The sequence below is a fragment of the Nicotiana attenuata genome, chromosome 10, assembly GCF_001879085.1.
Source record: "Nicotiana attenuata strain UT chromosome 10, NIATTr2, whole genome shotgun sequence".
NCBI lineage: Eukaryota > Viridiplantae > Streptophyta > Magnoliopsida > Solanales > Solanaceae > Nicotiana > Nicotiana attenuata.
The window spans coordinates 17,614,067-17,640,760 of NC_031998.1; the positions used below are offsets into that span (position 1 = coordinate 17,614,067).

General features: G+C 42.6%; 1 protein-coding gene across 1 annotated transcript in view; it reads right to left on the bottom strand.

Moving 5' to 3' along the window:
- Window positions 1-8,153, bottom strand: part of LOC109233610 — a 13,853-nt gene extending 5,700 nt beyond the window's left edge. Inside the window, exons 1-2 of the mRNA XM_019399491.1 lie at window positions 8,073-8,153; window positions 7,769-7,845 (exon numbers count right to left, since the gene is read on the bottom strand). Of these exons, the coding sequence (XP_019255036.1) occupies window positions 7,769-7,845; window positions 8,073-8,153 (158 nt within the window). The remainder of the gene's footprint in view (window positions 1-7,768; window positions 7,846-8,072) is intronic.

The following is a 26,694-nucleotide window of genomic DNA, read 5'->3' on the forward strand; positions in this document are numbered from 1 at the left end:
GAAAGAGATTATGAGCTCTTGAAGATAAAGCTGCGGTTGATGTAAGCTGGGCTTTCTGAACCCCCGCGTGATGCCTTAGCTGAAGCCATCCAAGAAAATTTTAATCTGGAGTCAGAGTTAGCTAAGGTGATGGAAACTATTGAAAAAGCTCAACAACCATTGGACTTCCCTTCTCCCGCGATTGAAGTTTCCGAAGCTGAAGCTACCGGAGTCGATGTTCCCGTGACCGCTGGAATTGCCTCGGGTGATGCACCCTCTACAAGCTCAATCGTGCCCCTTACTGCAAGTCAAGTTGAAACTTCATCTATTGATACTTCAATGGTTGGAAATCAACCCACTTCCATTGGTGATGCTATTCCAGTTGAGCATGCTGATGATCCTCCTTCAATCCTTTCCTCTCAGTAAAAATTTATATCTATTTTTGAATTCCTTTTTGCAGGTACCTATTTGGAAAACAGTATTTAAAGCTTTTGGGTTCATTTGAGAGTTTTTGTAATCAAACCCTTGGCTACTATTTGAGGGTTGATTTTTGGAAATACAAGTCCCCAAGTCTTGTTATGGGGCATTTAGTATAAACAATTTGATGACTAAGTTTATACTTAGTCTTTAGTTTTAAATGTTAGGAAGTTCTTATTTATCATTTCACTTTCGTATGTTCTATCCTTGGCTTTTTATCTTTAAGAACTTAAAGAATAGTCTGCATTTTTGTTCTTTGAAAAATGCTTCTGTTAATCCCATGTCTAAATAACATGAGTTTTATAAAAGAGGGCCCTTTTATATTTTGACACTTAATGAAGAAGACGTCTCAACTTCATAATGGTGTGATCATACGATAAAAGAAATAGGAGCACACATGTTTTTTGCAATAACTTTGACAAGTCTTTATTTCTGAACTTTGAAAAGTTTTGGGTAATACTTTACATGTATTTGAATTATATCTATAACTTTCTCGCAACTGTTTTCCTTGTAACAGATTTATACAAAAGAAGAACAATAGCTACGGGGTTTGTCCTTATAACCCGTTTTAGTACATAGTCCTTTTAGCTCCAGAACATTAGGAAGAGTTTGAGAGATGACTCCATTGTTCTTATGGGAAAGAATACTATGATGAATGCCATGACTTCGTAACTTTCACTCCGTACTTGATTCTTCTAGGCTTGATTTTCTAAATCTTCTATGCCTTTTTGATACACGTGACTGTATATACTATGTAGTCCCCCAAGTGTTTGAGTGTTGAAGTATGAAGCCTCTAGCACTTGGTAGTCTCCTTCACCTGGTCCTTTTTCTGAAAAGGAAATACATACGGGACTCGGGGGTGTGTGATTATAGATGAAGACTGCTTAACCCGTGTATACTTATATCAGAATAATTATAACCCTGGGCTAGGAATTTTAGTTTATTCCATTTTTCCTTACAGGTCGTGACTCATCATTTAGTACGGGTTAGCGTTTTGCCTGACCGTGGGTTTTGCCTTAGAAGTAGTATCTCTTCAAATGAACTGCATTCCAATGTGAAGGAAGCACCTTCCCGTCCATTGTTTCTAACTCGTATGCACCTTTTCCTGCAATATCTCGGACTCTGTAGGGTCCTTCCCAGGTTGGACTTAGTTTACCCGCGTTGGCTGCCTTTGTAGATTGAAAAACCTTTTTAAGCACGAAGTCCCCAGTTTTGAAGTATCGCAGTCGTGCTTTCCTGTTGTAATATCGTTCGATCACTTGTTTTTGTGCTGCCATTCTTATTAATGCGGCTTCTCTCTTGCCTTCCAATAGATCCAAATTGACCCGCATCTCTTCATCATTAGACTTTTGTGTTGCTTGTGAGAATCTTGTAGTCGGTTCTCCTATTTCAACTGGGATTAATGCTTCAGCTCCATAAACTAAAGAGAAAGGAGTTTCACATGTGCTCGTCTTTGTTGTCGTGCGATATGCCCATAAAACTCCGGGTAACACTTCAAGCCAATTACCCTTTGATTCCTCTAAACGTTTCTTCAAATTGTTGATTATGACTTTGTTCGTTGATTCTGCTTGCCCATTACCTACTGGGTGATAAGGTGTAGATGTGATTCTTTTAATTTTCCAGCTCTAAATAAACTCAGTGACTTGAGCTCCGATAAATTGAGGGCCATTGTTACATACAATCTCCTTTGGTACACCAAATCGGCAGATGATATTACGCCAAATGAAGTCTCTGACCTCCTTTTCTCGTACTTGTTTAAATGCTCCTGCCTCTACCCATTTAGTGAAGTAATCAGTAAGCACGAGCAAAAATTTTACCTGTCCTTTTGCTTGTGGTAATGGACCCACGATATCCATTCCCCACTTCATGAATGGCCATGGTGATATGACCGGATGTAACAACTCCGCATGTCTATGCATGTTGTTATCGTACCTTTGACATTTATCACATTTAGCTACAAAATTTTCCGCTTCTTCCTCCATTTTAGGCCAGTAATATCCTGCTCTAATCAAAGTTCTAACCAGTGATCTTCCTCTTGCGTGATTCCCGCAATGCCCCTCATGTATTTCCCTCATTACATACTCCGTTTGAGAAGGTCCGAGGCATCTTGCTGATGGACCACCGAACATTTTACGATAAAGATTCCCTTGTTTTAAACAGTAACGAGCGGCCTTTTTGCGAAGTGCATGCGCTTGCTTTTTGTCATTAGGGAAAGTACCATACTGTAAAAAAGTAACAATTTCGTTTCTCCAATCCCAAGTTAAATTATTAAAATTTACCTCATTCTTATCTGGATCGAGAACTGAGTGTAATAAATGTATAATTGCAGCATTTGCATCTTTTGCTACATCAGCTGCGGATGCGAGATTAGCTAAGGCATCTGCTTCAACATTTTCATCCCTCGATATCTGTATGACCTTCCAAGTTTGGAATTGCTTTATCAGTTCCCGTACCTTTTCCAAGTACTGTTGCATCCTTGCTTCCCTAGCTGTGTAAGTCCCCAGCATTTGATTAACCACGAGCTGCGAGTCACTTTTGATCACTACTTGATTTATACCAAGTTCTCGTGCCAATTCTAAACCTGCAATCACAACTTCATACTCCGCTTCATTGTTAGTTACGGAATGACATTTAATGGCTTGCCTAATAGTTTCACCTGTAGGTGGTACTAAAACAATTCCTAATCCTGCACCTTTTACATTAGATAAGCCATCAGTAAATAAGGTCCATGTTCCTGGATTACATTAAATAAGTACTTGTACTTCTTTTTATGCTTCTAATTGCATCCCTTGGCTAAAGTCAGCGACGAAATCAGCTAATATCTGTGATTTTATTGCTGTTCTAGGTAAGTACGTGATTTCATATTCACTTAGCTCTATGGCCCATTTAGCTAACCTCCCTGACAATTCATGTTTATGCAATATATTACGTAGGGGGTATGCAGTCACTACAACAATGGGATGACATTGAAAATAAGGTCTTAACTTCCTAGATGCCATGATTAGAGCAAGTGCTAATTTTTCCAATTGTGGATACCGTGTTTCCGCATCTAACAAAGATTTACTAACATAATAAATAGGAGATTGTTTACCCTGCTCTTTTCGTACCAAAACCGCGCTTACCGCAACTTCTGAAACAGTAAGGTAGATGAAAAGTTTCTCCCCGGCCTTGGGTTTTGCTAGCAAAGGTGGATTTGACAAGTATGTTTTCAAATATCTAAGTGCTTGTTGACACTCCTCATCCCATTCAAAATGATCCTGCTTCTTAAGAGCCGAAAAGAATTTAAAACATTTTTCCGATGATTTAGAAATGAACCTTCCCAAAGCTGCGATTCTTCCTGTTAGTCTTTGAACCTCTTTCTTGTTGGAAAGTATATCTGGAATTTCTTCAATGGCCTTAATCTGTGCAGGATTCACTTCAATACCACGGTTAGAAACAAGAAAACCTAAAATTTTTCCTGATGCCATACCAAATGCACATTTTTCTGGATTCAACTTCATATTATATTTTCGTATAATTTTAAACGTATCAGATAGGTGCGATATATGATCTTCTGAATGTTGAATTTTAACTAGCATATCATCTATATATACTTCCATGGTTTTACCTAAATGTTCTTGAAACATTTGGGTGAACAACCTTTGATACGTTGCACCTGCATTCTTAAGACCGAAGGGCATTACCTTGTAACAGTAAGTCCCCCTGTCTGTTATAAAAGAAGTTTTTTCTTCATCACCTGGATCCATCTTGATTTGATTATAGCCTGAATATGCATCTAAAAAACTTGATAGCTCATGCCCTGCAGTAGCATCAATTAACTGGTCTATGTGCGGTAAAGGAAAGGAATCTTTTGGACATGCTTTATTAAGGTCTGTGTAATCTACACAGACTCGCCACTTACCGTTCTTCTTAGGAACCACAACAGTATTAGCTAACCAGTTAGGATATTTTACCTCACGAATTGAACCAATTTTTAGCAACTTTTGAACTTTCTCTTGAATCACCTTATTTTTGAAAGTTCCTTGCTTTCTTTTCTTTTGCTTGACGGGAGGATATGATGGATCTTCATTCAACTTATGAGTCATGACTTCCGGTGGTATCCCTGTCATGTCACAATGGGACCGAGCAAAACAGTCCGCATTAACTTTTAAAAATTCAATCAATTTATGTTTTACCTTCGGGCTAAGATTAGCTCCTATGTACTCTTTTCTCTCGGGCCAATGTATAAATAACACCACGGCTTCTAGCTCTTCTATTGTTGTTTTGATGTTCTCATTCTCCTCCGGTTCTTGAATGGTATCAGGCCTTGAATCCAGATCTGTTTGCTTTTGCTCAGGTGAGGTTGTTTCCGTGTTACCCTCACCTAAATTCTGTAATTGCTATTTGTCTTCACCTTTAACAGTTGAATCTGCAACGGAATTGATGCTTCTAGATGCTTGTTGATCGCCTCTGATTTGGCATATTCCCCATGGAGATGGGAATTTAATAACTTGATGTAAAGTTGAAGGAACAGCTTCCATGTCATGAATCCATGGCCTCCCAAGAATCATATTGTAAGCCATTTCCATATCTACCACTTGAAATTTGGTATCTTTAACGACGCCTTCTGCGAATGTGGTAAGTATTGCCTCCCCTTTTGTTACAACACTAGAGTTATCAAATCCCGACAAAGTATGCGCCTTTGGGATTAATTTATCCTCCGCTTGCATCTCGCGCAATACCCGTATTAAAACAATGTTTACAGAACTACCTGGATCAACCAAAACTCGTTTCACGTTAGTATCATGTACAAGTAAAGATATTACCAGTGCATCGTTATGCGGAGTTATGAGTCCCTCGGCGTCTGCGTTGTTGAATATAACATTCTCCTCTTCCAGTACATGTCGAGGCCGCTTCCCGTGGGTAATTGTCACTTTTGAAACCTTTTTATATGATACATCATTGATCTCTTCACCTCCACTTATAACGTTGACAGTTCTCTTGGGCGAAGGTGGTTTTGGAGGCTCCTGTCTGTTCTTCATGTATGCTTGTTTACCTTTCTCACTGAACAACTCAGTAAGATACCCTTGTTTTAACAAATGATCAACTTCACCTTGTAGAAACCTGCAATCTGCTGTTTTATGCCCATGATCGTTATGAAATTCGCACCAATGATCAGGGTTTCGTCTGTTCGGATTTGATCGCATTTCCTTTGGCCATCGTACCTTATCTCCCATGCTTCTTAAAACAGCCACGAGTTCAGAGGTGCTTACGTTGAAGTTGTAACCACCGAACCTTGCCTTTAGACTTCCATCATCGTCTCGTGACCCGCGTGTGTTTCGATCATTCCCGAACCTTGATGAGGAGCCTGATTCCCTGTTCCTAGGTTTGTGATCGTACCTTTGATTATCTTGTCTTGATCGTGAGTCCTTTCCCGCAGGTCCCATGTATGGTTCGTACCTGTTTTTACCGGATCTCTTTTCATTTTCCACACGCCTTGAGCTTACCTTTTCTTCTGTTTTATGTCGTAAAATAATGTCTTCTTCAATCCTCATCTTTGTACTGTATCTGTTGTAGACATCATTCCACGTTGTTGCTGGGAATTCTCGAAGGCGTTCTTTGAGTCGCCTCGTGGCTTCTGAACTCTTCTTATTTAAATTACTAGCACAGGCTATGGCTGCCCAATTGTCAGCTACTCGTGGCAGCGTCATTCTTTCCCGTTAAAATCTATCTACGAACTCTCAAGTAACTCTGAGTCTCCTTGCTTGATTTTGAAGATATCTTCCATTCGCTTTTCAACTTTTTGAGCTCCCGAGTGTGCTTTGATAAATAAATCTGCAAGCTCAGCAAACGAAATTATAGAATTTTCGGGTAAAAGAGAATACTATGTTAAGGCTCCTTTAGTGAGTATTTCACCGAATTTTTTGACCAAGACCGACTCAATTTCTTGCTTAGTCAAATCATTGCGCTTGACACCTGTTGTGAATGCAGTAACGTGATCTCGTGGATCTGATGTACCATCATACTTTGGAATATCAGGCATCTTAAACTTCTTTGGAATTGGGAGGGGAGCAGCGCTTGGCTTCCATGGTTGTTGGGAATATTTATCTATATCCACTCCCTTGATCACGGGCGGTACTCCAGGTATTTGCTCTATGCGTTCATTTTGCTCCTTAAGCTGTTTCTGCAAGGTTAGTACTAGATTTTGTAAATCAGAGTTAACTGGATTACCTGGGTCTCTCTCTTGTGTTTCACTAGGGGTTCCACCGCTGCCTGAATTAACCAATCCTGAACGAGGATTCTCCAAAGTGTTGTTGTTTGGAGTAGATGTGGGTGGAACAGCAGGTAATTGGCTAACAAAAGCTTGAAGAGCATTATTGACTTGAGAGGCAATAAGTTTTTGCAGAGCCTCATTCATGGTTTCAACATTTTCGAATTGAGTTTGTCCATCTGTGTGAGATCCATCAGGAGTGCCTTCACGAGACCGTCGTGGGGAGCCTCGTGGAGAACCTTGTGGAGAGCCTTGTGGGGAATCACCCTGAAGTTGTTGGATTATCTGAATTTCTGAATTTCCTTGAGTGTTGTCATTGTTGTTCGACATGATTGATGCAATCAAGAAAATTAGGTTGAGATATGCTTGATTATCAGATTCCCGGTAACGGAACCAATTTGTTTAACCAAAAATTAGATTTTAGGTCAAAGCTTAAATTTAGAAGAACTCGGGTTACTGATAATCGAAAAAGTATATAAGAAAGAGATTTTGAATGATATAATCAGAAAGCAAAAAGAACAAAGTTTATTCCAGTAATATTTTCTCGTCCCCTACAGATGTTATGACTTTCTTCTTTTATAGTTAATTTTAAGAGAAAGTGTAATGCCTTTGTCTTAATGAGGCAATTACGAGAAATAAATGACATTAAAAGAAACGTTACTCAATCATTCATATTAAATACAAATTCTCTAACGTATTTGGCATTTAATGCTGAATTAGGACTCTTTTTCGTTATCAGATTCATGTCTTCAATTCCTTTTGATCTTCGAGCTTTAAATGACTCGAACAGGTACGAGTCTCGTTTCATTTGAATAATAGCTTGTGCCTTTAAGTATCTTCTCTTCCGCATCTGTTGTTGCTTGTGCCTTCTAACTGATTACCGCGCTTTGACTATTTGACCGGTCCACGTTTCATGACACGTCATCTTTAATATTTAAATTCAGTTTTTTCCCAATACACGCGCGTAAGGACCGTTAAAGAGAAAAGCTTTTCGAGCATGACTCTTTTCATTCTCCATTTGGTAACTCAAGCCGCAATGCAGAAGAAGCAGAAGTTAGACACCTTGTTCGCCATCTGTATGCACCCATTTGATCAAGTGATTCTCCTCTTTTCTTTTCAACTTCAAGCTCAGAAAGAATCTGAGTTAGTTGCAAATTGAGCTCTTGAACACTAGCATTTCGATGTGCATCAACAAGATGAAGTGATGAATTAGAAATTGGATTATGATTTTTCGAGAGGAACCCATCGATAATGGACTCAACATTAGGGTGATCAAAAGAAAAAACTTTTCTTGCAGGTGAAAAAACTACGATAGCTATTTTAACCCCACAAAGTATGCATAGTTCACTAGCTTTCTTGAAAAGACCAGAACGGCGTTTTGAGAAGGTAACTTGGAGATGATTGCAATTTTGATCTTTTGACGACCCATGCTAGGTTTCTTTGCCATGGCTGAAACCAAAGAATATTAGAGATAATTCTCGTGGTTTTCGAGTTTGCATTCAGAGTAAAAAATATTGGCTATTTAAAGATGCTTTGGAGTACTCTCAAACTTGCTGTCTTTAAAATGTTTTTACTATTGTTTCTATCTAATGTGCTGATTTGGGAGTTAGAAAATCTTCTCCTATTAATGGATTGAAAATGCGAGAGTCAATGCACCTTAGTTGGCATTATTAAGATGATAAGGCATATATATTACTTGTGAAAGTCAACTATTTTTTTTGATAAATCCCTTAATAAGTATTTTCTCCGGTCTACTTTAATTGATATTTTGGTTGTTGTCACACATATTAAGGAATTCACCTTTTAGCATTAATTAACACTTAAATTGACCATATTAACATTAGTTTATTTATTGAAAATATAACAAATACTCCTAGGCCTTTTACTCCAACGACAACTTAAAAAAAGAAGTTAATTTCTTGTTGATATCTGAAAAAAATCAAATGTTATGGACAACAGAAAAAGACCAAAAAAATAATTAAAGTGCACCGGAGTAATGACTTAATTGTTTGTTACAACTGTCAACCCTTCTATCTAGTAATTGGTTTTTATGCAGCTAGCTAGCAGGGGTAAATGCTAATTAATTAAGAGAGTAAGATAAAAGGAGATATCTACCAACATTAGAGATACTATACGTAATTTTTATTGTTTGAGTTGTAACCTAAAGACAATCATGTTTTTGCATTTACTTTTTGAGTGGTAACCTAAGGAGAAGCCAATTATGATAATAGTTGGATAATAATAATGTCTTAGCTTAAGAAATCAGGTGGTCATTATTAAGTTCAGATATTGATGAGTTATTGTATACGGTCAAAATCGAGCCCACCTGATTTTGCTATTTGATCGAAACAAAGGAGCTGCATCAGGCGTAACCTCGTAATGAATCAGACCCGAGCTCGAAGACGAGGCATCGAGTCCTAAGATCGAAGTGTCCGTCGAGACCGAGGACAACAGCAATTGAGACTAAGTATGACCGACTTCGAGTGAAATGCCATAACGAAAAGGCGAGATATCCGCAACCGGCCGGAGATCACGGCGGAAATCTCGGAACAGATCAAATCAAGGGTGGTTATTTGTATCAATCATGGGATTTACTTTCGTAATTAGAATTGTACCACAATTAGGATTCCTCTAGTATATAAAGAGGGCTCCCTATCATTTGTAAACACCTTGCATTCATATAGATTAAAGCAATATAATATTTCTCTATTGTTCTTTATCTATTCTTACCTCACTACTCTCGAGGGTTCGTCAGCTCGAGGACACTGTCCGGACAACGGTTCGTTTTATATTTTTTTCAGTTTCATCATGTATCTCTAAATTAATCAATCGGTATTAAGTGAAATCACGTATCCTTAAAACCACATTACATGTTTAATAGTTACTCGATTTTTAGGGTAAACAGTTTGGCGCCCACTGTGGAGCTAAGTATACTAGTGATTGCTTAATATCTTAACCTTCATAACACACACTACTTTTATGCTTGTTCTTGTGAGTATTTTTGATTTCAGGAATAAACATGTCAAACTCTCAAGCAGTACCCACTCACACTGACACAGGCCTTGGTGTTCATGGCGAAAATGATCACATAGTCGCCCCGGAAAATGGAGTACCTCCAATCAATCTCGACGCACCATAGGCCGTGGATCCGGTTGATGTCAATTTTGATGTCGCCATTTGTGGAGATTTAGGCGTAGACCTTGAAAATAACGTCCGCAGAGACGCCTAAGAAGCTGATCGGAACATGACAAAATGGTGAAGAAGGCGGAATTAGCCTTCTAATGATATTTGACATGCTACAAACTTAGCAGGCCGCGATAACGCAACTCCAAAATCAGAATCGAGCCCCAGGTAGAATCGAATTCGATACATCATAGGAAGTTGCTCATAGGGTCGAAATCGTGCAGGAAAAATTGAACGATAAGGGATCAGGAACTGATCCCGCCATCATGAAAATGCTCAAGGAGCTCACTAAACGGATAGAATCAGGTGAAAAGAAAATCGAGGCTAATGACAAAAAAATAGAAATGTAAAACTCACGAGTTGACCAAATACCAGGGGCACCCCCGATCCTAAAGGGTTTGGATTCAAAGAAGTTCGTGCAGAAGCCTTTTCCTCAAAGTGCGGCTCCGAAGCCCATTCCTAAGAAGTTTCGTATGCCAGACATCCCCAAGTACAACGGGACCATCTATCCTAATGAACACATCACTTCGTACACATGCGGAATAAAGGGAAATGACTTAGAAGATGATGAGATTGAATCCTTTTTTGTTGAAAAAAATTGGAGAAACTTTATCAAAGGGGGCAATGATATAGTACCACAATTTGCCGCCCAATTCCATCGGCTCCTTCTCCATGCTCACTGATTCACTCGTAAAGGCGCATGCCGGAGCACTAAAGGTCGTGACCAGGAAGTCGGACCTCTTCAAAGTGAGACAGAAGGATATTGAAATGCTAAAGGAGTTCGTATCTCGATTTCAGATGGAACGCATGGACCTACCCCCGGTTATCGATGATTGGGCTTTCCAAGCCTTTACTCAGGCTTTGAAAGAACGGAGTTCGATAGCATCACGTCAACTAAATCAGAATGTGATGGAGTATCCAGCGGTGACCTGGGCCGATGTTCATAATCGGTACCAATCAAAGATCAGAGTCGAGGATGACCAGTTGGGAGATCCATCCAGTTTCGTTTACCCAAACAGGTCCGAAGGCAGGATTCAAAGGGACATCGACAGAGAGCCCCGATCGAACAGAGATTGATACCAACCATATAGCGCAGATCAGAGGAACAACGAATCGGGACGTAATCCTATTCTAAATGATCGAAGGAATGTCGAGGTCAAAATTCTCGAGGCTCATGAGTAAGAATGGCTTCGATAAACACGTCGATCCTAAGGAATAACCACGGTTATCAGAATAAAACTTCAACATCAATGCTTCAGGTATTGTGTCAGCCATTGGGCGAATCAAGGATACTAAATTGCCCAGACCCCCGCAAACCGATCCAGCTCAAAGGAATCTGAATCAAATGTGCAAGTACCATGGAACCCTTGGTCACAGAACCGAGAATTGCAGACAATTAAGGGAGGAGGTAGCTCGTTTATTTAACGAAGGTCATCTTCGAGAGTTCTTGAGTGACTGAGCAAAAAATCACTTCAGATACAGGGATGCAAATAGGAAAAACGAACAGGAGGAACTGCAGCACGTGACTTATAAGATTGTCGGTGGGGTCGATATCCCTCAAGGTCCGACATTTAAATGCACCAAAGTCATAATTACAATGGAGAAGATACCTTATCCTTCAACAATGAGGATGCAGAAGGGATCGAACAGCCTCACAACGACGCACTGGTAATATCTATCCTTATGAATAAAATTCAAGTTAAACGTGTGTTGGTTGATCCGGGTAGCTCGGTGAATATTATTCGATCAAGGGTCGAGAAGCAACTTGGCCTTCAGGATCTGATCGTGTCTGCAACTCGAGTGCTCAGCGATTTCAACATGGCGAGTGAAACCATCAAAGGGGAAATCATGTTGCCAGTGAACGTGGCCGGAACTATCCAGGAAACAAAGTTCCACGTGATCGAAGGAGATATGAGGTACAACACGGTGCTCGAAAGACCTTGGATCCATAATGAGGGTAGTACCTTCAACGGTTCATCAAGTCTTGAAATTCCCAACATCGGAAGGAGTCAAAACGGTGTATGGCGAACAACCAGCAGGTAAGGAGATGTTTGAAATTGATGAAGTAATACCAGTATCGACACTAATATCAACCAAGGGATCAGAATTGAAGGAAAAGCAGGGAGTCAAATAGCAACCACAGTCGGAAAGGCATCTTGCAAGCTTGGCACGATGAATGGCGAAGAACTGCCAAATAATTGGAACATATCATTTCTCAAACAATACTACTGCTAAGGTATGACTCTCTCCCTTTTTCATTTATACTTTATACTAACCTATCACAGGTGTTCGATCGAAGACAACGGAAAATCCTTCAACACAAAGACTTCAAGTTTTAAAGCATGTGTTGCACTCTTTTTCCCTTAGATCGGTTTTTATCCCAAATGAGTTTTTCCGGCGAGGTTCCTAACGAGGCAACAATTATATGTGCTACCTAGGTACAATTCAACAGTATCCGAGGCTTCTTTACAATCAACCTCGAATACTATTGAGGCATCACCCTCGGTTGTTATATTTTCAAGGAAGATTCTTCGTGTCAACAGGGTCTCGATAGGAAAATTTTGTGAAGGGCCAAACGGTCAAACGAATCGTGCCCATGTAGATTGTCCGAGCCCTAATGACAAAACATGTACGCTTGAATGATCTATTGAAAGAAGTACTTTTTCCTTATCAGATGTTCCATGCCTTAGCGAAAATTCTACTTTACAATTAGTACTTATGATATTTTACGGAAACCCGCTCAAGAGCCAATCACAACTAAAGCTCGAGCTATTAACTCCGTACTCGGGGACTGTCGTCCAAAAATCGACACGCTCGAATTGTTAAACCTTGAAATCTTAAGACCTTAAAAAGGCATTACTCCATTTTATGGGCCACTGCCACCCCACTCGGGGACTAATACTTTGAACAAGTTTGAAGTATAATCTACAGACAAGCCCAATGGGCAAATATCAAGTTAAAGGCTACGACCAAACTAACACGGTTCGGAGACGCCCGAATTCCGCAATCAAACAGGCCTTCAAATATTTTCATAAAACTTGTTAAAAAAGGGCTCCCCTCGACAAATTTACATAGGGTTTCGATAACATCAACCCTCGAAAACCATAAGAGGTACCAAATTAAACAAACTTATGCTAAGGTATAACAAAGTTTTTTGATAACACTAATGGGTACAAATCTATCTCATGCTAAGCCAAAGCAAATTTTTATTAAAACTTTTAAGCCGAAAAAAGGGGAAGAGCCACTCTTTCGAGGCCATATCGGCCCCATTCAAGAGCCTAAGGGCCATTACATTGTTGAGCTCGAGGACCCGCCCTCGCTTAATCATAAAACCTAAAGGTTTTTCTACTCCGAGTTCGAGCAAGTACTCACTCATCTATGGAAACTATAGTAATCTAATTTCAACAAAATTTTCACGGGGCAAAGAAGTGAGTTAAATTCCTCACAAGGCCTAAAGTATATCGGAATTATCATAAGGCGAAAGCAAAACAAAGTTTTCAAAAAACAAAAAATCAGAGACAAATCGGAAAGAAAAAGGATCTTTCATATACGAGAGTATTTACAAATACCACTCAGGGTCTTACACAAAAATCCAAAAACAAGAAATGAGTTCTAAGTGCCTAATCTTCCCCGGGAGCTTCATCGTCATCTTCTCCACTCTCGGATCCACTTGCGGTCTCGGACTCATCATCATCACAGAGCAAAGCTTCGGCTTTGCCCTCTAACACTTTCGCATTCTTGATATCGACTGTGAGGTCAAAGCCACAAGCATGAATCTCTTCGAGAATCTCTCTCCGAGACTTGCACTTAGCATGACCAGCAACGCAAGATAATCGAACCTTAGGAGCATCAGAAATGTCCTTTGCTCGAGCGTCAGCGGCTTCAGCATCGGCTCGGTAGACGGCCATGAAAGCCTTTGTCTCGGACTTCACTTTTTTCGCCTCAGATGTGGCTTTTGCAAGCTCAGTGGCCAACCGAGTCTCGAGCTCCTCAATTTTCTTGGCTCGAACAAAGCTCTCCTCCTTTGCTCTTTGGAGTTGACGTTCAACTGAAGACAGCTGGGTTCGAGCCGTATCTTTCTCCGAGGCGAGGCGGTCCATGTTCTGCTTCCACCCCAAAGTCTCTGCCTCTTTCACCTCAGCCTATTCGCGAAGCTGCTCAATCTTTTTGGCCTTCTACTGAACTTGCTCGATGAGATCGGTCTCCTCCTTATGAGCTCTTGCCAATTCAGTTCGGAGGTCCCTGATTTCCTATTCTTTTTGCACATAGAGGAGTTTGAGGGAGTTTGAGGACATCTCTCTCCTCTGTGAGCCTTTAGAGATCGGCTTCACACCGGTTCAGCTCAGCTCGGGATTTGGAAAACGCTTCTCGATGGAGCGTCACAGCCTATGGAGAAAGGAAATAAATCAGACAAAAGAAAATAAAAGCAAACATAAACCCAATAACGGGGGCTAAAATTTACCGTGTTCAGGAGTCACTGAGCCTTATAAAAAATGATCATTTCATCTAGGTCGGAAACGTCACCGACCCCCGTGAAGCAGCCACGGAATATGTCATCCCCTTTGTGGGCAGTTCCCACATCGGGGTTCTCCATAGACTGAGCATCCCGAAACTGCCCTTCAGAAAATATGGGGCAGGGCGGCTGATCGCGGTTGTCTCAACACTACACAATGGTAGGAAGAGTGGGTAGCAATAACTAATACCCGAATAGTGGATCGGGGTCGAAATTGCACAGGGAGCTAGTAAAGGAGTTATAATATCGGTCTAGCCTAGAGTTGCGGTTGTGCTTCTAATATCACTTCTAACATTTTTGGTTTTGATTTTTATATCTTCTACTTTAAGACTAATAGATGAAGCTAAATTATGCTATGGAGATATTGCTAAGTTGTAATTAATATAGAGAAAGGGACTAGGGTCGTGGCGTTACCTAGGTGGTTAATCAACGAGTAGATGATACTAAGGATAAGATGATATACTTGGGACTTATGCTATAACCGTTGCACAATTGTACCCACTCTCACACCTCTCGGTAGAGAGAGTGATTTTGCCCAATTGACTCTCTCGAGACCAATTGGGTAGGCCAATTAGACCAAGCAACTAGGATTCAAGTAGGGTGATTACTCTCTCGAGATTTAACCCAGTAATTGGGACTACCATTCCTCATAGGTCCATCCCAATTCCTTGTTGGGTCAATTTGGGGTCATGAACTCTCTTTCTCAAGAAGAGTTAAACCCACAAAGCTAAAATCAGTGTTTGCAACCACCAATTCTAAATTAAAACCTAAAATTAACCCAAATAGCAAACACCCAATATCATCCTAACCTTAGATGGCAACACCCATCAATTACCCACACTAGGGTTGAGCCACAACCCTAGCTAATGGGTTTAGCTAGACATAATTAAAGAAGAAATAGAAGAAGAAATAACCATATTAATTAATAGCTAATGTTAATCTACAATACTCTATGATGAAATAAAGCTAAAATGCCCAAAATAGGCTAAAACATATGTCTCACGAGCGCAGCAGCTATCTGATATACAAAACTTGACCTAAAAATGGTAAAATGTCCTATTTATACCGGGCTGAAAAAACTGGACAAAAATACCCCTGCGGGGTTAGCGCGGACCGCGTAGAAATGTAGCGCGGCCGCATTTGAAGACGGGCGCGGACCGCGTATAAATGGAGCGCGGCCGCGTGGCAGTACTTTGGCAAAAATACCATCTCTCTGAATCTCATCCACGCGGACCGCACTGATTTGTAGCGCGGCCGCGTGGGACTTTTCCTTGAATTTGCAAGCCTCTGAACTTCACAAGCGCGGACCGCGTAAAAAGGAGTGCGGACCGCGCAGGATGCCCTTGAATGAACCAGTCTCTGAATCTCCTAGCGGCCGCGTGGCAAAATAGTGCGGTCCGCGCTAGGTCTTCTTGTTCCCCACTTCACTTGGTCTTTGACACTTGGCAGGTTTCACTCCGTTTTGAGCCGATCTTTGACATTTGTCATCTTGTCACTCAAACCTGCAATCAAGCGCAACTTGTCAGCATTTTGGGACTATTTTGTGGCAATTCATAACAAAAGCAATAGCAAGTAGGGGTATAATCATGTTAAAATCCTAACTTATCAACTCCCCCAAACTTAAACCTTTGCTTGTCCTCAAGCAAACAAAATAAGACCCGCCCTTAAAAAGGCAATCCAAGAGTTTCCAGCCATCCTAAAGTAACCTCAACGCATCAATTGGGACTAACAATTGCCCTCAATACGGATGCATCACTAACACATTTTAAGCTTTTGAAAACTATGGATCAAGTTTGACACGAGAGCATCAAGGGTTGACTCATTTCATCAAAGAGCTTTTCTCAAATACCTTGGTCATTGTGGAACCCAAACTCACACGTCCTCAACTCTCCCTAAGCGAACCTCACCTTTTAGAGTAATGACACACAAACTGAGGTTGATAGACTTTTCCTCATTTCTCTCACAAAGAAGGTCACAAGTCCGGCTCTAGGTACCATATGCTTGCCCCTTATGTAAGTATCCACTAATGTAGGTTCCGTTCAACTCAAGATCATATAGGGCTTTTGTGGAGTCATTATAAAGGCATTTGGGTAAGGGTAGGACATGTTTTTGTTCAAGTGGGTTCAATCTTCCCTTAAGCACTTCTTTTGATTCATTTTGGCACACTTTCTTGACTCATTTGAGTATTCACTTCTTTTTCAAGGGGTTAGAGAGACACACTGTCACTCTTTCTTATGCAATTCAACACATTTCTCCTTTTTCTACTTTTTTCACACCCTTTTTCACTTTTGTTTTCTTTGAATCCCCTTTTTGACCTTATTCAATTTGGTATTTCTTTTTGTCTTGTCTTTTCTTCCTTTTTCATTGCCTTCCTTTTCTTTTGCTTTTGTACCTTTTACCATATTGTTTCCTTTCTTGCCTCACCCCCCAAACTTAGACATTTGTCATTTACTCAAGGGAAGATGTGGGTGCCAAGAGAGGGTCTCATTAAAAACGGGTATAGGCTTGTAGCTTTGGTTCTTGAAAGAAGAAAGTTTAAGGCTCAAAAGGGTTAACTAGGGAATCATTTCATTGGTAGGTTGTGGAATTGTTCAACTCAGCATTTGGATCAAGGAGAGCCTATAATCACTTCTCAAGTCAAATTTCACCTAGGATTTTCGCCTCAACAAACATTCGGGGCAAGTTCTAAACCATCGGCTTGGGACTTGGACTCACAATTCTAATTCTCACCACACACCCTCAAGGATTGCTAAAGACATCGAGTCGAGGGCCCACAACGACCTTAGTTACGATTCAAGCGCACAATGGTTCACAAGACCACAAGATGATTGTTTGGTCAACACAAGAGTCTCAAGGCCACGACTTTCACCATCCTAAGCACAACATTATGTCTTTGACCATGGGATCAAAGGCAAATGTGTTAGGCCCAAGTGAAGCTTTGCTTGAGGTACCCTTAACTACGCAAAATCAAAAAAAAGAAAAAATCAAAAACGGACTCAAACCCTTAAGAAGGTTGTCACGCCATCTATCATTGGGAAGAGCCACCCGGTTCGCACAACACTCTACCCTTGGAAAGAACCGTGGCATTAAGAAAACCAAGGGCTTATTGACAACGCCAAAACCAAAACAAAAGGCTATGAGCCTAACTACCAAGCTAAAAACAAAAATTTTTAACGAAAATAGAAAAACCGAATGAATATGTACAATGGGGAGTAGAATATACAACGGGGATGAATGTATACATAGAGTAGAGAAGTAGCCAAAATTAGCAGTTATATACAGGCCAACTATCAAATCTAAAAACATAAACTAAAAGTCAAATATATACAATCATCCAAATGTATCAAAAATCAAAACAGTAGGGCGCACCCCCACGAATAAGAGCTGGCATTGTCCCCAATGCCAACTACCAAAATAAGCATAAAAACAGAGAAAGGATATAGAATGGCTCCTCAAGCCTGATCCGTCTGCATGGGCTGATCAGTGGTCCCCTGGTCCTCTGTACTGGCGGGAACCTTAGAGTGGTTCCCGGCCTACTGCTGGGACAGGGGCCGGGTCATGGACCGGCTGAACATCTGGTGGAGCAGTGGAGGTACCCTCCTGAACCTGTGCCACCTCTATCACAACACCCTCAGTGCTAGGAAGCTTCCTCTTCTTCCTTGGGTGCCTAGGCTCCTCCTCCTGCTGTGGCTGTGCTGCTGCTGGATCTAGAGTTGGATCCCCCAATAGCAAGTCTAATGGCATCTGGTCTGCCAAAAGCTTGTCCACATCTGCTCGCAGCTTCTTTACCGACTCCCGAGACGCCCTTGACTTTCTCATCTTCTTATGTTCCTTGGCAAGCTCCTTCAAAGACTTGCCATGCGAGGCTACCGCCGTAGTCAAGGTGGCCTGGGTCTCCAAAATCTTCTCCTGGTTGGCCAGGAGCTTCTTCAATGTCTCCTCAATGGAAGGAGGAATCTGAGCAGTGGCTGGTGCTGAATGTGCCTCAACTGTAGTAGCCAAGGTGGACAACTTCGAGGTCGCTGCTGACATCCAGTTGTTCAGACTGGCTAAAGACTGACTGAGCTGGTGGCAGTGAACCGATGAGTCTTTGATGAAGGGACTGCTGGGTCAGCTGAAGTGAAGGGCCAACAACAGAAGACGGGCCCGGGGGCAAAGGCTCACTGGTGGAAGTGGCAGGGATGGAGGATGGTCCAGCAGAAGGCTCTCCCACAACTGGCTCCTCAGACTGGCCAGTTGGGGCAGAAGTGGGTGGCTGGTACTTTTTGGATTTTGGGCTGTCGGAACCCAACTAGCTATACCATGAATAGGGGCCACCAGTTTTGCCTTGACATCAAAGCGCTTTTTCCTTACCTCCAAACCCCTAAAGTACATGGACAGAGTGTTCGGGAAGGGGTAGTTTGTGTTGGTCTCCTGTCCGACCGCAGAGATCACTCTCGAGATGATGTTGCCCACATTGAGAGGAAGCCCGGCCATGATAGATGCCACAAGAACAGCTCGGGCAAGAGGAACTGAGTGATCATGTATGGAGGGATCAAGTCTTCTACAAACGAATGTCAACCAACCCTTGGCTTCAAAATTGAATATGTTCCGTAGAATCTTCTCCCCCGCCTTCAATCATTTTGGAACAGTGCCCGGGGCTGCCAAGTACTCGGCCAACCAAGGACGCACCTCCTCACGCATTGCTAGCTTCGCTAAGTATTCTGTTTCATCCTCCTCTTTGAACCCCAAATATTCATTCAAGGACTTCCCATCAAAAACCACCATTTTATCCCGCACCTTCGTCGCCTATGTGTCCTTAACCACATGCGAAACATTGTAATAGAACTCTTTTACCATATGCTCATTGGCATCAATACATCTCTCCTTGAAGAAACCCCGGCCATCTCTAGTACGGAATTGCTCTTGCACCTTTGGGTTGAGAGGTAGAAGATCACTGTTAATGAGTTGTCTCTCCGGGATCAATTTCCTCACGGGCCACCACTCTCTAAATTTGTGGAACGCTATCTCACTCACAAATCTGTCTGCCCAGGCTTCAGGTTTTCTGGTTCGATCAACTCCCCCGACTTGAGGCTCACCCCCCTCACCATATCCTGCACTCTCCCCAGATAATGAAGCTGTGGGGGAGGTGGAGTATTGTTCTTCACTTCTTGCTACGGACTCATCAGACGAATCCGAAACTACGTTGACCGGTCTCTTGGAGGTGGGTGAAGGTGAAGGAGTGTCATGTAATTAGAGTGGGTCAGTGGTGTGAGTGGGGGCTGACTCTGAGGTGATGCTCCGGGAAGGTGAATACTCACTCCCCGAAGAGTGGGAGGCAGCTCTATCAGCAGCCCATATCAGCTTACGGGTCTTTTTGATGCCCTCCCGAACCTGGGGAGTGAGTTTAACAATCCTCTTTCCCTTACCCCCTCGGGAGGAACCACCTCTCCCGGGTTGTTGTTGTTCTTTACCTCCTCGTTTCTTAACCATGATCTGCAAAAAATACACGTCTAACATTGTTAGTTTAAGCACATGCAGTGAATTAGATGAATCACACAGGAGGGGAACACAGTTGATTTCAAAATAGAGAAGCAGTGTATCAGAACAGGGGGTGCGGACCGCGCAAAAGAGTCACGCGGTCGCGCTGGGGTAGCGCGGACCGCGTAAAATTGGAGCGCGGCCGCGCTTGGCAATTATCCCAAATCAACCTCTCTGAATCTCCCCAACGCGGTCCGCACTGATTTGTAGCGCGGTCGCGTTGGGCCAGCCCGGACCGCGCGAAAATGTGATGCGGACCGCGCTGGTAAGAAGCAGCACACACAGAAAATGTGGCAAAGACCGCGTAGAAAGGACACGCGGCCGCGCTGGGCCTAGGGTTTTAACTGAGTTAGGGTTTATTCTTTTGAGTCCCTTTTTGATCAATTTATGGGTCCTAATTATCCCTACTCAATTAACCATATTTGAATTCATGCCCAATGTTCAAAACTAACACTAGAAACTAACCTAATAATTAACCCCAAGAAAAATGAGAAGAAAATAAGAAGTTATACTACTGGGAAGCAAGCAAAATAATTAAAAATTAAAACTATGAATGAAATTAGCAAGGAATGTTACCAGGGATTATGAAGATTCAACTACTTGAAGCAAAGGTCTCAGTGAATAGTAAAAATTTAAGCTCAGGAAGTCAGAGTGCGTAAAGGGTAAAATGAGGCCTAGGGTCTCTATTTATAGAGAAACTGTGGGACCCATCACTTACCTACCAGCGCAGCCGCGCAAAAATGGACGCGGACCGCACTGGATTTCTATCCTTCACATTGAACTGAGCTACCCACGCGGACCGCACTGTTTTGTTATGCGGCCGCGTGGGAAATTTCAGAGAGTATGAACATTTGGGCCTTCCCAGCGCGGACCGCACAAAAGTGCTCCGCGGCCGCGCTGGCAACTTCAGAGACTCAACACCTCATTGCACCAGCCCACACGGACCGCACTGTTTTGTAGCGCGGCCGTGTTGGCAAACTTCAGAGACCTGACATTTTTTTGCTTTTGTTCTGCACTGGTTCAACATTATCCTGTAACATCTCACAAACCATTAGCTCAAAAATCCTAGTCTACAAAGAAAATCAAAGAAAATAGAAAAAGACATGGGTTGCCTCCCAAGAAGGGCCTGATATAGCGTCCCGGCACGACGCATGTTACCATCTCATCATTTCAAATGAAGGAGTGCCACCACATGTCTGTCATCAATCTTCCCCAAGTAATGCTTCACGGGATGCCCATTGACCCGGAATACCTCACCATTTTTGTTTTTGAGATCAAGAGCACCAAAAGGAGTCACAAATACCACTTCAAAAGGGCCACTCCACTTAGACTTGAGTTTGCCCGGAAATAACCTCATCTGGGAGTTGAAAAGAAGAACCATATCACCAACCTTGAATTCCTTTCCTCGAGCATATTTGTCGTGAAGGTACTTCATCTCGTCCTTGTACAAGGACGAACTGGAGTAGGCATGAAATCTAAACTCATCAAGCTCATTCAATTGCTCCACACGGAGATTGGCTGCAACATCCCATTCCAAGTTCAACTTCCTCAATGCCCACATAGCCTTGTGCTCAAGTTCCACCGGAAGATGGCAAGCCTTACCAAACACCAACCGATACGGAGACATACCAATTGGAGTCTTGTAAGCCGTCCGATAAGCCCAAAGAGCATCATCCAATTTCTTCGACCAATCAGTCCTATTAGCATTCACCGTTTTGGACAAAATACTCTTTATTTCCCGATATGAGACTTCCACTTGACCGCTAGCTTGTGGATGATAGGGGGTGGTCACTTTGTGGTTAACTCCATACTTAGCAAGCAATGAGTCGAAAGCCTTGTTGCAAAAATGGGACCCCCCATCACTAATAATGGCCCGAGGAGTACCAAATCTCGTGAAGATACTCTTTTTCAAGAACGCTACAACACTTCGGGCTTCATTGTTGGGTAAAGCCACGACTTCCACCCATTTTGAGACATAATCGACCGCCACAAGAATATAAGTGTTACCACAAGAGCTCACGAACGGACCCATGAAATCGATGCCCCAAACATCTAAATTATCCACCTCAAGAATTGTATTGAGGGGCATCTCATCTTTCTTTGAAATACCGCCGGCTCTTTGACATGCGTCACATCTCTTCACCAAGTCACTAGTATCCTTGAACAATGTCGGCCAATAGAATCCGCAACTCAAAACTTTTGAGGCCGTCCTCACCCCCCCATGATGGCCTCATAGGGAGAAGAGTGACACGCCTCCAATATTCTTATTTGCTCACTTTCCGGTACACATCTTCTTATCACCCCATCCGTGCAAATTTTAAACAAATACGGATCATCCCAATAGAAATCCAAGCTATCCCGCTTGAGTTTCTTCCTTTGGTTGGAAGAGAGCTCACACGGGACATTACCAGTCACAATGAAGTTGGCGATGTCCGCGAACCATGGCATATCACACATAGAAACGGAAAGAAGCTGCTCGTCGGGGAACCTATCATTAATCTCAATACCATCACATGGTCTCCCCTCTTCCTCTAACCGGGACAAATGGTCCGCAACTTGATTCTCGCTTCCCTTTCTATCCATAATCTCTAATTCAAACTCCTAAAGGAGTAGCACCCACCTCATCAGTCTTGCTTTCGAATCCTTCTTAGTCATCAAATACCGGAGGGCTGCATGGTCCGTGTGTATGATCACCTTTGCCCCCATAAGATAAGGTCGAAACTTCTCCATCGCGAACACAATAGCCAATAGCTCTTTTTCCGTCACTATGTAGTTTCTTTGGGCCTCATTTATCGTTTTACTAGCATAGTACACAGGATGGAACATCTTGTTGATCCGTTGACCTAACACCGCACCCACCGCTACATCACTCGCATCGCACATAAGTTCAAAAGGCAATACCAATTAGGCGCGGTGATGATAGGAGTTGTGGTCAACTTGTGTTTCAATAGCTCAAAAGACTCCATGCACTTCTCATCAAAGATAAACTTGACATCCTTCTCCAAAAATTTACAAAGCGGGTTCACAATTTTTGAAAAATCATTAATGAATCGCCGGTAGAACCCGGCATGACCAAGAAAGCTCCTCACCCCTTTGACAGAGGTAGGGGAAGGGAGCCTTGAGATAACCTCTATTTTTGCCTTATCAACTTCAATTCCTTGCCTTGAGATTTTGTGACCCAATACAATAGCCTCTTACACCATGAAATGACATTTTTCCCAGTTGAGCACAAGGTTGGTTTCTTCACATCTCGCCAATACCCTATCCAAGTTCACCAAACATTCCTCAAATGAATCTCCCACCACGCTGAATTCGTCCATGAATACCTCCAAGATATCCTCCACCATATCGGTGAAAATTGCCATCATACATCTTTGGAAGGTCGCCGGGGCATTACATAGTCCGAATGGCATTCTTGAGAAAGCGAACGTGCCATAAGGACATGTAAAGGTTGTCTTCTCCTGATCCTCCGGGGCAATGAGAATTTGATTGTACCCCGAGTAGCCATCTATAAAACAATAAAAGGCCCGACCCGCAAGACGATCGAGCATTTGGTCCAAGAATGGTAGTGGGAAATGATCTTTTCTTGTCACCTTATTCAGCTTTCTATAGTCCATAAACACTCTCCAACCCGTAACTGTCCGAGTAGGAATCAACTCGTTGTTAGCATTGGTCACTACCGTCATTCCACCCTTCTTTGGCACACATTGGAACGGAGAGGTCCATGAACTATCCGAGATCGGGTAAACCACACCGGCGTCAAGCCACTTGATAACCTCTTTCTTTGCTACTTCTTGCATCACCTCGTTGAGTCTCCTTTAATGTTCAAGAGATGGCCGTGCATTCTCCTCCAAGATGATCTTATGCATGCAAAATGCGGGGCTTATTCCCCTGATGTCCGCCAAAGTCCATCCTATTGCCCTTTTTCGCTTTTGAAGCACCTCCACATGTGGCCTCAACCTGCAAGTTAGTAAGGCAAGAAGAAAGAATAACTGGAAGAGTAGAATTAGAGCCCAAGAATTCATACCTGAGGTGTGGAGGAAGTGGTTTCAACTCCAACACCGGTGGCTCCTCAATTGATGGCTTGGTTGGCGGAGTTTTGCGATTCTCAAGATCCAAAGATAGCTTCCTAGGCTCATAAGAATATGAACCCATACCATGCAATGCATTCACGCACTCCACCCTACCAGCATCATCTTGCCATCCATGCCAAGAAGCACGGCCTCAAGAGGATCTTCAACATTAATCAAGGAACTTGTGTCATCCACTATCACAGATGTGACAATGTCCACAAATGAACACACCTCCGTGCTATTGGGTTGCCTCATTGATTTGCAAACATGAAATACCACCTTCTCATCACCCACACCAAATGTCAACTCACCAGCTTCAACATCAACCAAAGCCTTCCCCGTAGCTAGGAAAGGTCTCCCAAGAATAATCGGCACTCAAAATCCACTTCATAATCCAATATGACAAAGTCGGCCGGCAATATGAATTTGTCCACCCGGACAAGCACATCGTCAATTATACCTAAAGGCCTCTTCATCGACCGGTCCGCCATTTGAAGTCTCATTGAGGTTGGCCTAGGTTGCCCAATTCCCAAAGTCTTGAAGACTAAGTACGGCATCAAATTAATGCTAGCCCCCAAGTCACATAGGGCCTTAGCAAACTCCGCACTCCCGATAGTGCAAGGAATAGTAAAAGCTCCGGGTCTTCTAGTTTCGGGGCCATAGAATGCACAATCACACTAACTTGGTGATCTTTATTGCTTCACACTCCATAGAACGCTTCCTGGTGACTAAATCCTTTATAAATTTTGCGTACCCAGGCATTTGTTCAAGGGCCTCCACCAAAGGAACATTGATAATAAGCTCTTCATCATGTCAATGAATTTCTTGAACTGATTGTCTCCTTTTGCTTTGCTAACCGCTGAGGAAAGGTGGAAGTGGTCTAGGCACGGGTGCCTTAGCCTTGGGCACCGCCGGCTCGGGTATATCAATAATGTGTTCCCTAGACGAGTTCACGGCATCTTGAGTCTCTACCCCGGCCTCATCATCAATATCAATCCGCACATCATTTGTTACTATTGGTTCAACCACATTGTCAACATTCAAAGGCACATCATCATCATGCGACTCAACTTTATCATTCACAACCCAATTCTCATCCGAGACATGCACATCACCGCCTCTTCCACTCCTAGTTGTAACTGCCATCACATGTTTGTTACCCCCCTTTGGGTTCACTACCGTGTCACTTGGTAGCGCACCTTTAGGTCGGGTATTTAAAGCTTGAGAAATTTGTCCTATTGGCACCTCTAGGTTCCGGATGGATGTGTTATGTGAAGCCAATTGTGCATCAGAATCTTGGTTCTTTTTCATCATCTGCTCGAACATCATCTCTATCCGTCACATATCACTCCCGGAAGAACTAGGCCCTTGCGACTGAAAGGGGGGTGGATTGTTTGGTTGTTGGAACATGGGGGGCCTTTGAAAGCCTTGCCCCCTACCACCATTATTCCACCCTCCTTGATTGCTATTGTTGTTTCTCCAATTGTTGTTGTTCCCGTTCCAATTGCCTTGGTTATTACCTTGATTACCCCAATTGTTGTTCTGATTGTTATTGTTCCAATTGTTACCACCTTGTTGTTGATTATTGTTATTCCAATTTCCGCCTCCTTGTCGATTGCCCCAATTGCCTTGGAGGCGCCATTGTTGATTCCCTTGATTTCCTCTATTTCCTTGGTAGTTATTGACATATTGGCATTCCTCACTTTGATCATCATAACACTCGTCCGAATAACCACCACCATCATTGTTGTTGTCAAATTGCTCACCATTACCTTGAGGTTGTTGTTGCCCTCTTTGCCTCCTTTTTAGCATAGAAACATTCTCCATTGCATTGACTTGGCGCGGATTTTGTACTTGTTGCAATTGCGCCTTCGCCAACTGATTCATTGTTGCCGTAAGTTCGGCAATAGCTTGGCCATGGTCATTCAACTCCTTGTGCAAATTGATGACCGTGGGGTCACCTTGGGGGTACATTCGCTCGGCTTTGCTATGCCGAAGAGGTGTCGGCCATTTCATCAAGTACATCACATGCCTTTTGGTAAGAAAGTTTCATAAAGTTCCCACAGGCCAATTGGTTCACAATGCACTGATTCATGGTGTTGATGCCCCTATAGAAAGTCTGCTGGATCATCGCCTCAGTCATGTCGTTGTTAGGGCACTCCTTCACCATTGTTCTATATCGCTCCCAGATCTCGTGCAATGGTTCCGTTGGCATTTGCTTGAAAGCTACAATCTCGTCCCGAAGAGCTACCATATGACTTGGAGAAAAGAACTTGGCAATAAATTTGTCCGCCAATTCATCCCATGTGGTGATAGAATGATTGGGTAACCTTTCTAACCAGTCCAACGCTTTACCCCGAAGAGAAAACGGGAAAAGCCTCAATCTCAACACATCCTCTGACACGTTTAATTGTTTGCTGCCCAAACAAGTATCTACGAACCCCTTCAAGTGCTTGTATCAATATTGGTCGGAGGCGCCCGTAAAATATTCCCTTTGCTCAAGCTGGGTCAACATGACATTTGTGATTTGAAAGTTCCCCGCCCGGATTCAGGGAGGAACAATGGCACTCGCGTACCCTTGATTAGGAAGAACTCTTGGGACTTCTCTTGGGGTGGCGGAGGAGGGTCTGGAATAGGATTGTTGTCATTTGCGTTGGCCGGACAGCCTCTACGTGGAACTTGAGGTGGTATAACGTCTT